General features: G+C 44.5%; 1 protein-coding gene across 1 annotated transcript in view; it reads left to right on the top strand.

The window, feature by feature from the left end:
* Positions 1-13953, top strand: part of LOC139401370 (microtubule-associated protein 2) — an 88576-nt gene that overhangs the window by 40029 nt on the left and 34594 nt on the right. The window contains exons 4-5 of the mRNA XM_071145672.1: positions 2003-2089; positions 8308-8385. Coding sequence (XP_071001773.1) covers positions 2003-2089; positions 8308-8385 — 165 coding nt within the window. The remainder of the gene's footprint in view (positions 1-2002; positions 2090-8307; positions 8386-13953) is intronic.

The following is a 13953-nucleotide window of genomic DNA, read 5'->3' as shown; positions in this document are numbered from 1 at the left end:
TCTGGATGCAGGACACATCACTGCCCATTCTGTGAGGAGGGAGGGAGTGGGGAGGGAGGGAGTGGGTATCTGTCTAGGTGAGGGCATGTCTGTCTGTTTGGAGGGCGCATATCTGTCTGTTTGGAGGGAGGGAGTTCATCATCGCCAAGCTATGGGCTCTAGAATAGAATGACGTTATGGTGTCAGGAATCAGGATAAAGACAAAGTAAGAGAATTACTAGAAAGGGCATAGAACCGCTGACGATGGCAATTTGCTTTGCTTCTATGCGGACACTGAAAATGGCCCATTAGGCTCTGGTTAAAAGAAGTACAACATAGACAATAGGTTGCCGTTTGAGACTGGACTGTGTTTGTTGGAATGTCATGCTGTGTGGTTGATCTGCTAAGGCAATCTGACCCAGATCAAAGAGGTGAAGGCTGGACCAATACAATTTGATTTGATTTGGAGGAATCTGTTAATACTGTCTCAGTGGCTCTGTGGTGAAATCATCTCTTCTTTTTCTTCTCCTCCCTGTCCATCTTTTGACTCTCCTGTTCAGCTCGTTTGAGCTACATCAATGCATCAGGCACAACATCACTGGGCTGGGAGGGATTGAGATTCAAGACATGAAACACAGTTTCATGATGTGATCTCAGGGTGGAGATCTGAGAACGTTGACCAGTATCTGGTAGGCTGTTGATTGATGCTCCTGGATTTTCAGCATTGACTGTTCTGTTATATTTTTCAAATACTTAGCAGGTATAACTCCTACTGAAGTCATTAAAACAATCTCGCTTAGGTTTTTACCTTTTCTCAAATAGCTTCTGTTTATTAATGGATTAAATAGACTGTAATGACAGCTGGGTTTGGAAATGGTATGTATTTGTCCATGTGGGTATGACAGTCATTTTCTCTGTAAAATGGAACCACAGAAAGCAGGCTCATTTGAGTGGGTGAGTGTTCCTGGAAGACTTACATATGTATGTGTGTGTGTTTGTGCATGTGTGTGTGTGTGCATGTGCGCGTGAGTGTCTGGTGGGTGGGAAATGGTCCTGAAACAGCTCCACGTCGTGACAACAAAAGCTTTCCACCGCCAAGTAACTAATCCCACTGAAATACACTGTTGCCATGTCAATTACACGGTTTAGGAGACTGACATTCTCAAAAACTCTATATTATGACAGTAAAACTCATGAGTGTAAAATAAAGGATGTGGTATGGATCTACAGTATATATTGGAGTCCATATGCACAGGAATCACGGATGTATGGCTCACCAAGGTTTACATTTCAACATATATACACAAACCCTACATACACACACACACACGCAAGTACACACACACACACACAAGCACACTCTCTCTCACACACACACATACATATAAATCTATGTTCTTCTGAACTCAGTCCACTCCACATCAGTTTTACAATTACTTGACATCTTCTTCATGCTATTTTAATGATTGTACTGTAAACCTATGTCTAATGGGTAAAGGTATCATCTAGATGAAATTGTTTGTGACCAGTGGAGGGTATCCGGGTCATGTTCATTAGTGCACACCATAGTAAACTGCTTCCGTTGCTTCCGTTTGGTTCCTAGTGAGTATAACCCTGGGCATCCCACACGTTTGTTGACTCAAAGTTCAGCCAATCACAGGCCCATGCCCAGAGCCATTTCTGATTGGCCAGTAGGTTTGGCTGCTTCCTGTCTGAACCAGTGTTTCCATGGTGATGCCTGCAGTTAGAATGCTGCCAATTCTACAAGTATAGATAGCCTATTTCATATTTCAATTTAGATTTTTTTTTCTCACCACGGTTCTCTGCATATTAAACATCCAGCCTTAGATAGACAGAAAGCAATCATTAAATTAATTATCAATCAATAAGTACTGACCATAAGTAAATATTTCCTTGACACGCTATGATTAGCAAGATAAAGTTGGTCTAGACATCACTGATGACTGTGGGTGCCTGTGTGTCTAACTGTGTGTGTGTGTGTCTATGTGTGTGTGTCCCACAGAGCAAGTTTCTGCACGAATCGTGCAAGAGGTGACAGCAGAAGCAGTGGCAGTACTGAAGGGAGAACAGGAGACAAGACTGCAGTCAGGTACACACACACACACACACACACACACACACACACACACACACACACACACACACACACACACACACACACACTCAGGACATGTCCCAGCCCACCCCTCCAGAGGGAGCATAGCTATTCTGAAAGTGACATAGAAGTCCTTTAGGCTGATGTCAATGGACTAAAATGGTGCTGTTGGTGGGTGTGTGTGTGTGTGTGCGTGCGTGCGTGTGTGTGCGTGCGTGTGTGCGTGTGCGTGTGCGTGCGTAGGGGTTAGAGAGCAGTGCTTGGACCGGACAGCTGTCAGAGAAGATCTAACATGGTGGTAGTGGTGGGGGAGTAAACCCAGAGCAAAGCAGAACAGATCCCAGATCAGCTATCTGGAGTCCACTTAGCAACATTGACCCTCAACATGTAGTAGCCTCTCCATGCACCTGCACAGATAGGGGTCTGCCTGAGCACCTGCCCCTTTGCTTTCCCACTCGCCAAGTGCCCTTTTGGGTGGTGGTATATATATTTCAAACATTTTTATACAGTTTATGTCATTGTTGTTCTGAACTGACTGCCCCAAAGTCATTGTGACGTCAAGTTCATCACCCTACCGTCAGTTGGTCTGCCCTGTACGGCCCTCACGTGCGCCCGGATGTGCCTTTTTCCCAGTCTGCCCAGTTGGGAGATTGCGTGCGCCCGGTATCCAAACATGCATGTCTTGACGAGGTCACCGGTTGAGTTTGTGTAGCGAGATACCTAGTTTAAATATAAACAGTACTGCCACAGCAGCATAACATTTGATTAATGCTTGATTTACACCATCATCGATATTCGCTCTGGTTGGCTGAAGCACAGCAGCACTTCATCAGTTATTTCTTATATCGAATCATAGCCCTGAGAAGGGTGCTGGAGGTTCTGCAGCACCCCTGATATATAAAAATACATTTGCTAAAGTTATAGTTATTTTTTAGATTTTAGCTGACCGTAACCGTTTTCCTACCGTGAACCTATTTATACCCTGTCAACTGCTAATTATCCTATCAACTCCCAAAGAGGCCTATTGAGTGAATATTGTTTTACAAACTATACTGAACATAAATATAAGCGCAACATGAAACAATTTCAAAGATATTAACGAGTTGTAGTTCATATGAGGAAATATGTCAATTGAAACAAATTCATTAGGCCCTAGTCTATAGATATCACATGACTGGTCAGGGGCGCAGCCATGACGGCCTGAGAAGGCATAGGCCCACCCACTTGGGTGCCAGGCCCACCCACTGGGGAGCCAGGTGCTGACCAATCAGAATTTGTTTTTCCCCAAAAAGGGCTTTATTACAGACAGAAATACTCCTCAGTTTCATCAGCTCTCCGGGTGGCTGGTCTCAAACGATCCCAAGGGTGAAGAAGCCAGATGTGGCAGTCTTGGGCTGACGTGATTATACGTGGTCTGCCGTTGTGAGGCCAGTTGGACATACTGCCAAATTCTCTAAAATGTCATTGGAGGCGGCTTATGGTAGATAAATGAACATTTAATTATCTGGCAACAGCTCCGGTAGACTTTTCTGCAGTCAGCATGCCAAATGCACACTCCCTCAAAACTTGAGACATCTGTGACATTGTGTTGTGTGACAAAACTGCACATTTTTGTGTGGCCTTTTATTGTCCACAGCACAAGGTACCCCTGTGTAATGAATCTAACTGCCTGTAGCTCAGGCCCTGAAACAAGGATATGCATATTCTTGTTACCATTTGAAAGGAAACACTTAAAAGTTTGTGTAAATGTGAATTGAATGTAGGAGAATATAACACAATAGATCTGCTAGAAGAAAATACAAAGAAAAAACAATCTGTATTTTTATACCGCCATCTTTGAAATGCATGAGAAAGGTCACAGTTCTAGCCATCACGTGTCCACAAGGTGGCAGCAGTGTATGTGCAAAGTTTCAGATGGATAACTTCAAGTATGAGTGAACTACAATACTTTTAGTGTGAAGTCCCCAGGTACATTTGGGCAAATCGTGAAGGAGACATTCGCATTCATATTACATTTTTCTGCAAGAATATCGTCAAATCTGTATACTTGGACTTTGATTTAGCTTTCCAAGTATTAGTAGCCATATTATAAGTTCAACGTTTGCAAAACAACCAGTTTTCATAACTTCATAACTCTGAATATTCTTATAATTTTGGTCCAAAATGAAAAGGCTTACTGTCGCACAAGGTTAGTAGCTACATTTTACGTCAGATACATGGTTTCCGTAAAGCCCAGCTCATTGGCTATATAGCTAGCTTTGTTAAGCACCGATTGGTGCTTAATTGACAAAGATACAGTCGATCAAGTGATGACCGCCCACGTCATTGGTGTGCCATGAAGGCTTTGTTCTCTGACCAAATATGGTGTCCTATAGGATATACTACACCCCTCATGATAGGGATAGTGAAGTCTTGTTACCTTCTAAGATCTCTCAGGAATACATACAATTGTGATTTGAATCGTTGAAACAACGTTTAAGGTGAGATTTTCACAGATTCCTTACTTTGCAAATTGTCTGAGTGGAAATACAAAATCGATAGTGCATGCTATAGGAACCTTTTTAGGATATGAAACCGACACTTCATGTTATCTCTGGGATCCTTTGGATGATAAATCAGAGCAAGATTTCAGAATGTAAGTACACATTTCACCTTCAGAGGTGAATTTATCTTACCTATTGCGGTGAAAAAAAGTTTTTTGTTGTTAAGAGCTCTCCTCAAACATGGCATTTTTTCGCGGTAAAAGCTACTGTAAATTGGACACTGCAGTTATATTAACAAGAATTTAAGCTTTCAGCCGATATAAGACACTTCTATGTACCGACATTTGTTGTTTCTCTAAAATCAGCGATCTTGACATAACACGCTGCATGATTTACAACTGTCCCGTTGACGGAACGCCAATCCTTAAAACAAGAGAGAGATAGGCTTTTGGCATGGACGTGAAACTGGAAAGCTTTGTTAGGACTATCATTTCCTCCTTACAGTATATTACAACATGTTTGTCTCCATTCACCTAGGCCTAGGCTGTTGATGGATCAAGACTAGGTTGTTTTTATTGATCTCAGTTTGTCTGTGTGAAAGTAGCCTGTCTTTTCGATCATTTGTGAGGTAGGCCTATGAAAAAAGTTTCTGCCAAAGTCTCCAGTCATAAAAAATGATGTAGAATTGCATTAAATGCATTTATAAAAGGCCACCTATTTCCAGGACACTAGGCTACTAAGAATGTTCCCTGTGTGTGCAACTTGCAAGCGCCTCTACTCCACTACTCTATGCCACTATATGGAGGTGTGCTCATAGGCTATGCATGCAATGTGCTATTATAAAGGTGTATTTCTTTTTCCTCATGTGTTCCTTTTTCCTCATGTGTTCCGGAGCATCAGAGCTCCCCAGGTCACCACCCTCTCACGCCCACTTTTTGTTCCAGCACCTCCTGATTTCCAAATAATTTGTTCTAAAGGGGAGTACGTTCTAAAGTCAAGAATACAAAACAATTCATTTTATACTGACTTCTCACGCCCACACATTCACACAGCCATACGCACACACACACACACACACAAACAGACTCACATACACACATACCCACATACCCACACATGCACACAAACAGACGCACACACATGTCCTGCTACGCACACACTGTCTGTCTCACTACCCATCCGACAGAGATAGTGACCTTGTCCTTGAGACGTACTCCCCGTTCTCTCCCAAATCTCTAGTCAGGTCGGCACCAAGCTCAGACAATTCCATACAATTATATGTTTCAGGGAGGAATATTCTAATCATTCAATTAACAGACAATTCTCACCTATCATCTAGATTCTAGCTAACCTCCCTATACTAAAAAACCCACACAAGCCACTAGCCAGACAGCCATATATCACGAGTTAGAAGATCATGAATATTAGGCTATATTATGAAGTCATTACTTAAGAGCATTGAAGTTAAATCACAATCATAAAAACTAACTAGCTAACGAGAAGATTTACATCAATCATCAACATTAACGATCAGCTGATAGCATTTCCTCTTTTCCAAATGTCAGTCATGTCTTTGGGAGGCTCTGTAACTAGCTTGCTTTGCAATGAGTGAGTGTGTTGTTGCAGTAATAAATAGGGTCTGTGCACACACCTGAGCCTCTCTATCCCCTGATGGGACGTCTCTCTGTCAGCACATCTAAACTCAGCAAAAAAAGAAACATCCTCTCACTGTCAACTGCGTTTATTTTCAGCAAACTTAACATGTGTAAATATTTGTATGAACAACAAGATTCAACAACTGAGACATAAACTGAACAAGTTCCATAGACATGTGACTAACAGAAATGGAATAATGTGTCCCTGAACAAAGGGGGTTCAAAATCAAAAGTAACAGTCAGTATCTGGTGTGGCCACCAGCTGCTTTAAATACTGCAGTGCATCTCCTCCTCATGGACTGCACCAGACTTGCCAGTTCTTGCTGTGAGATGTTACCCCACTCTTCCACCAAGGCACCTGCCAGACATTTCTGGGGGGAATGGTCCTAGGCCTCATTCTTCGATCCAACAGGTTCCAGACGTGCTGAATGGGATTGAGATCCGGGCTCTTCGCTGGCAGAACATTGACATTCCTGTCTTGCAGGAAATCACGCACAGAACAAGCAGTATGGCTGGTGGCATTGTCATGCTGGAGGGTCATGTCAGGATGATCCTGCAGGAAGGGTACCACATGAGGGAGGAGGATATCGTCCCTGTAATACACAGCGTTGAGATTGCCTGCAATGACAACAAGTTCAATCTGATGATGCTGTGACACACTGCCCCAGACCATGACAAACCCTCCACCTCCAAATCGATCCCGCTCCAGAGTGCAGGCCTCGGTGTAACGCTCATTCCTTCGACGATAAACACGAATCCGACCATCACCCCATGTGAGACATAACCGCAACTCGTCAGTGAAGAGCACTTTTTGCTAGTCCTGTCTGGTCCAGCGACGGTGGGTTTGTGCCCATCGGCGATGTTGTTGCCGGTGATGTCTGGTGAGGACCTGCCAGGCCTACAAGCCCTCAGTCCAGCCTCTCACAGCCGATTGCGGACAGCCCGAGCATTGATGGAGGGACTGTGCGTTCCTGGTTTAACTCAGGCAGTTGTTGTTGCCATCCTGTACCTGTCCCGCAGGTGTGATGTTCGGATGAATCGATCCTGTGCAGGTGTTGTTACACGTGGTCTGCCACTGCGAGGACGATCAGCTGTCCGTCCTGTCTCCCTGTAGCACTGTCTTAAGCATCTCACAGTTCGGACATTGCAATTTATTGCCCTGGCCACATCTGTAGTCCTCATGCCTCCTTGCAGCATGCCTAAGGCACGTTCACGCAGATGAGCAGGGACGCTGGGCATTTTTCTTTTGGTGTTTTTCAGAGTCGGTAGAAAGGCCTCTTTAGTGTCCTAAGTTTTCTTAACTGTGACCTTAATTGCCTACCGTCTGTAAGCTGTTAGTGTCTTAACGACCGTTCCACAGGTGCATGTTCATTAATTATTTATGGTTCATTGAACAAGCATGGGAAACATTGTTTAAACCTTTTACAATGATTATTTAGATTTTTACGAATTATCTTTGGAAGACAGGGTCCGGAAAAAGGGACATTTCTTTTTTTGCTGAGTTTATACTAACCAGCAGTGAGGACTCTGTCTGTCAGCAAATCTACCTCATACTACATCTATGGCGTGTGGAGCTGACAGATACACATCAAAATGGGGATATACTGTAGAGGCTACAACAGAGCCAACAGAGGCTGTCTGTTGTAAGCCTATTTGTATTACAGTAATGAATTTGTATTACCACTATTAGCTAATTCACTATTACAGTTGATAATATAAATGCAGCTTCTTGAAAATACCTCGCATTTCATGACATTTCCACCAGAGAATCCTCACTGGAGGAATTACTCAGTGAAAAACAGCCATTGTAGTATTAATTCACATCTCTACTGTTCACAGAGACTGTCAAAGGAGCTTTAAAGGATTAACATGAGAGACAGGTAGAGAGAGAGAGAGAAAGAGAGAGAGAGCAGAAAGACTAATTAATTTCATCCTCTCATCTCCAGGCTTAATCAGCTACTATCTCAACAGACACACAAAGGGTGGTCTATTAGTTAGCTGTTTTCAAACTTCACTCCTGATAAATTATCATCTGTCCATGTTTGTCTGTCCCCATCTGTTTGTCTTTCTGTAGTTGAAGACACGGCAAACCTGCCCCCCTCTCCTCCTCCCTCACCTGCTGCTGAGCACTGCTTCAGACCCCTGGAGCAAGGTAAGGTCCAGAGGGAGGGAGGGAGGGAGGGAGGGAGGGAGGGAGGGAGGGAGGGAGGGAGGGAGGGAGAAATGGAGAGAAAGAGAGAGAGAGGAAGAGAGAGAGAGAGAGAGAGAGAGAGAGAGAAATGGAGAGAGAGAGAGAGAGAGAGAGAGAAATGGAGAGAGAGAGAGAAAGAGGAAGAGAGAAAGAAAGAGAGAGAGAGAAGAAATGGAGAGAGAGAGCGAGAGAATGTGAGTGAATGATATGTTATCATCAAGACTGTATGTGTTGTATTGTGCTGTGCTGAGACCCTTGGAACCCCATTGCTGCTGCCTTGGAAGATGCAGTATGTGTCACCTTTGGGTGAACCAATCACAGAGGCTCCCTACCTGGATCATGTTGTTACACAGAAACCCAGGAAGTGTATCTTAGACATTCATTCTCTTTCTGTGGAAGTAAACAGAAGTCTTCTCCCTCCTCCTCATCTTCGTTTTCACACAGAATTAGAAATCATCTCACCTTCATCACTTCTTTACCTCAATCACTACATCCACAAGCCCATACTTCTTTATCTTCCCCCCTTCCCTGACCATGCATCGTGGAATGCCAGTGCATGACCTTCGCATGAACTTGCCCCTCCTCACCCCCCACTGGCATCCTTCCTCCCCTCTAACTTTGATCATCCACTCCTACTGTCTTTGCAGATATACCTCTGGTAGCCTGTTTGCCCTCCTAACCTCTTTTATTTCCACTTATGTGTCTTTGTCTTTACTCTTCTGTCCTGTGTTTAAGCATGTCTTTATGTTGGTTTTTCCTTGTTGTTGGACCATGCTTCTTTGTCTTCCTGGTTTGTTTCTGATTGAGCCTGGCCTGTTGTCTGTGTTTGTCTAGTTTACTCTGACTGCAGTGGACATGTGACCTATGACAGATTTTGTGGGAGGATCCAGCCATGCTCAGAAAGACTGGTTATTGGTAGTTGAATTGAATTGTTATCAACATAGCTTCCTCTCTTCCGATATAATGAATCATAGCCATCTCCCTTATAAGAGAACACCTTGGCAACACTGTGCTACTGTATTAGGGGCGGTTACCAAACACCCAGCAAGCATGTAGTGGCCCACTAGCAGCCCTCCGCTGGATACACTGTCTATCAGCACTACATCAGTCGGTTCATTAACACTAGCTTTCAATGGGTTTCATTGTAACATCGTTTTACATTGCTGTCTCTGTCACGTTGTTCTGACTGTGTGGTCCGCCCATCTTCTCTTCGAGTGGCAGGCTCCAAACTCACTTTCAGTTGCAGGTCACTGTCCTTGTGTCTTTGTCTTGTTGCCTCTCTCTCTGTCTCTGTCTCTGTCTCTCTCTGTCTCTCTGTCTCTGTCTCTCTCTCTCTCTCTCTCTCTCTCTCTCTCTCTCTCTCTTCCCCCAACACTACATCCCTCTATCCTCCCTCCCTCCCGGTCTGTTTCTGTGTGTGTGCCTCTCCCTCCCTCCCCCTCCCTCTCTCCCAGCGTGTTTCTCTGTGTATGTGTGCCTCTCCCTCCCTCCCCTCTCCCTCCCTCTCTCCCAGCGTGTTTCTCTCTGTGTGTGTGTGCCTCTCCCTCCCCCCTTCCTCCCTCTCTCCCAGCATGTTTCTCTCTATGTGTGTGTGCCTCTCCCTCCCTCCCCCTCCCTCCCTCTCTCCCAGCGTGTTTCTCTCTGTGTGTGCCTCTCCCTCCCTCTCTCCCAGCGTGTTTCTCTGTGTGTTTGTCCAAATTTCCCCTGCAGTACGTTCTTCTGTTGTTTGTAGATGTAGGGGATGAGGAGAAGGAGGCCTGCCCTCTCCGCCGCTTCCAAAATTCTCGGGAGAGGTGCAAGTTCCTCGCCCCCTCCATCTCTGTGTCTGTGCCCGAGGATGACCCCTACCACTCTGACGAGGAATACTATGATCACCCCTTGTTCAGCCCTGAGTGGGATCGCTCGGTCTCCTCTCGGCCCACAGTGCTGGCCGCTGCCTTTAGACAGATCCAAGGTGAACCGCGCATGGTTCCTCTACATAACGCCATTCTTCCTTCCTATCGTCTCTTCTTCTATCTTCCTCTTTCTCGGTTTTTACCCCGATCCACCTTTTCTGTGGTTTGACCAACAACCTCCGCATTACCGTCTGTGTGTGTCCCTGTGGTGTCAATTAGCTCAAAGAATCTGAGCTTTCAGGTTTTGATTATCTAGTTTGTTTTAATTTCTATTTATTTCTCAATCAAAGCCATTTGTTCCCTTTAGTCAATGTTGCTCCGGAAGCCCTCCATACCTTCTGAAAGCAAATAAATATAAGCATAATTTCTCAAAGTGATCCGATAAAGATAACTAATCAATAACTGTATTGATTCATTATTTGAATACAAACTGGGCTGAGGAAATTCTTAAACGTACATGTGCATACTTGCAAGGATACATATCATAAAGTGTTCACATGTTTATGCATACAGGTCAAACAACGTCATATGCATATCACGTAAATAGAGTGGCATGCAGGTCCAAATGGCTTGCAGCAATATACAGGGGATTGTTGAGCATGATCTAAGACTTGTTTCATGCATGTTTTCCTCTCTGCCTGTCCGTGTCATCTTAATGCTTCACGCGTGTTGTTTGTCTGTCTGTCATCTCTCCCTCAAAGACAAACTCATCCCTGATCCCTCCCATCAAGCCCCTTCTCATGAGTCCCACCACCGCCCTTACACACACACCCGTTGTAGATTATTATTCGAACACAGAAATCACAGGACGACTTTTAGCTCGACACTCAACACTCTGTGATCTCTTAAAGGACACACTTCACACACACTCTCAATACGCTCTCTCACAACTCTCAAAGGCTTATAGTATTAGTAAACAAAAACATGTCCTTACTTAACACCTCATCAGGGCTGTACTAGGCTGGAGGTTTAGCAGCCCTCCCCTCTCTGTCTCCTCTCTGTCTCCAGGAGACAGCTGGAAGTGTTACAGTATACGGCATCAGTCTTCCTCTCTGTCTCTCCTTGGGCAAAGAGATCCCCTGAAGCTACAGATGTAGGATCTTAATTTGATCACCCTGCAATGCAAGAAATGTAAAAAAGTGTAGTGTATTTGAGGTTTAAAAAGGCTTCTGAAGTTTGTAATTTCCACTTTATGAAAAATGTATCAACCCCTACAAAAATCTCCATTAATTAGAATCCACATAATTATTCACATTTCCTGTTGCTTCAGGATTATTGTCCCGCTGGAGAAAACTGGCTCAAATAAAGATCATACATCTGTAGGTTTAGCAGTTCTCTTCTCTCCTCTGTCTCCAGCTTGTAGACTGTATGGCATCACTCCTCCTCTCTGTCTCTTCCTGGGCAGAGAGAGAGTCCCTGCTGTGATGTGACCCAGCACACTGCTGCACGCTGCCACATCCGGTCACGGCTCTGCTACACACACACACACACACACACACACACACACACACACACACACACACACACACACACACACACACACACACACAGACACAGACAGCAGCAGCAGCACAGTCACCAGGCCATCACATCTAAAACCCTGAGCACCGTGCCACATGGCGAGGCATAGCGCCGCCACATAAAGCCTGCTGAATTGAGCAGCGTCTTTCTGCCTCTAAGCAGGATTTCAGAATCGCAGGCGGCATAACAGCTTAGGAGTTAGGAGCAGAGGCACCCAGCTCCATGGTGACAGAGAGAGGATGCGTGGATATGCTTGTTTGGGGGCTAGATCTGTTTCTATCATCTAATGGTTTGGGTTTGGAGGATTGAGGACTGGTCCTAGAACAGTGATACAGGACACATTCTCTGCCTAGTGCCTAAACTGCCTACAGCAAGTCAGAAAATTGTTACAGATCTTGGATGAGCTGGGAGTGGGATTTATGATATGTTTTTGTGGCTCTTCTCTCAACTAATAAGGAGAAGGCAACGTCCCCTTAGTATATTATGTGTAAAATTTTCAGTTGTGGCCAAAAGTTTTGGGAATGACACAAATATTAATTTCCACAAAGTCTGCGTCCTCAGTGTCTTTAGATATTTTGGTCAAATGTTACTATGGAATACTGAAGTATAATAACAAGCATTTCATGAGTGTCAAAGGCTTTTATTGACAATTACATGAAGTTGATGCAAAGAGTCAATATGTGCAGTGTTGACCCTTCTTTTTCAAGACCTCTGCAATCCGCCCTGGCATGCTGTCAATTAACTTCTGGGCTACATCCTGACTGATGGCAGCCCATTCTTGCATAATCAATGTTTGGAGTTTGTCAGAATTTGGGGTTTTTTGTTTGTCCACTCGCCTCTTGAGGATTGATCACAAATTCTCAATGGGATTAAGGTCTGTGGAGTTTCCTGGCCCTGGACCCAAAATATAGATGTTTTGTTCCCCGAGCCACTTAGTTTTGCCTTATGGCAAGGTGCTCCATCATGCTGGAAAAGGCAATGTTCGTCTCCAAACTGTTTCTGGAGGGTTGGGAGAAGTTTCTTTCGGAGGATGTGTTGGTACCATTCTTTATTCATGGCTGTGTTCTAGGCAAATTTGTGAGTGAGCCCACTCCCTTGGCTGAGAAGCAACCCCACACATGAATGGTCTCAGGATGCTTTACTGTTGGCATGACACAGGACTGATGGTAGCGCTCACCTTGTCTTCTCTGGACAAGCTTTTTTCTGGATGCCCAAACAATCGGAAAGGGGATTGGTCAGAGAAAATGACTTTACCCCAGTCCTCAGCAGTCCAATCCCTGTACCTTTTGCAAAATATCAGTCTGTCCCTGATGTTTTTCCTGGAGAGAAGTGGCTTCTTTGCTGCCCTTCTTGACACCAGGCCATCCTCCAAAAGTCTTCGCCTCACTGTGTGTGCAGATGCACGCACACCTGCCTGCTGCCATTCCTGAGCAAGCTCTGTACTGGTGGTGCCCCAATCCCAGAGCTGAATCAACTTTAGGAGACGTTCCTGGCGCTTGATGGACTTTCTTGGGCGCCCTGAAGCCTTCTTTACAACAATTGAACCGCTCCCCTTGAAGTTCTTGATGATCCGATAAATGGTTGATTTAGGTGCTAGCTTACTGGCAGCAATATCCTTGCCTGTGAAGCCCATTTTGTGCAAAGCAATGATGACGGCACGTGTTTCCTTGCAGGTAACCATGACTGACAGAGGAAGAACAATGATTCCAAGCACCATCCTCCTTTTGAAGCTTCCAGTCTGTTAATCAAACTCAATCAGCATGACAGAGTGATCTCCAGCCTTGACCTCGTCAACACTCACAACTGTGTTAACGAGAGAATCACTGACATGATTTCAGCTGGTCCTTTTGTGGCAGGGCTGAAATGCAGTGGAAATGTTTTTTGGAGATTCAGTTCATTTGCATGGCAAAGAGGGATTTTGCAAAAAATTGCAATTCATCTGATCACTCTTCATAACATTCTGGAGTGTATGCAAATTGCCATTATACAAGCTGAGGCAGCAGACTTTGTGAAAATTAATATTTGTGTCATTCTCAAAACTTTTGGCCATGACTGTATGTATAGCCACACAACTTTGCTTGCAAAATACTGCTATAGTGTATCATGCATGCAT

This window comes from Oncorhynchus clarkii, chromosome 3, assembly GCF_045791955.1.
Source record: "Oncorhynchus clarkii lewisi isolate Uvic-CL-2024 chromosome 3, UVic_Ocla_1.0, whole genome shotgun sequence".
NCBI lineage: Eukaryota > Metazoa > Chordata > Actinopteri > Salmoniformes > Salmonidae > Oncorhynchus > Oncorhynchus clarkii.
Note: the sequence above shows the minus strand (reverse complement) of the source record. Positions and strands in the feature narration are given on the sequence as shown.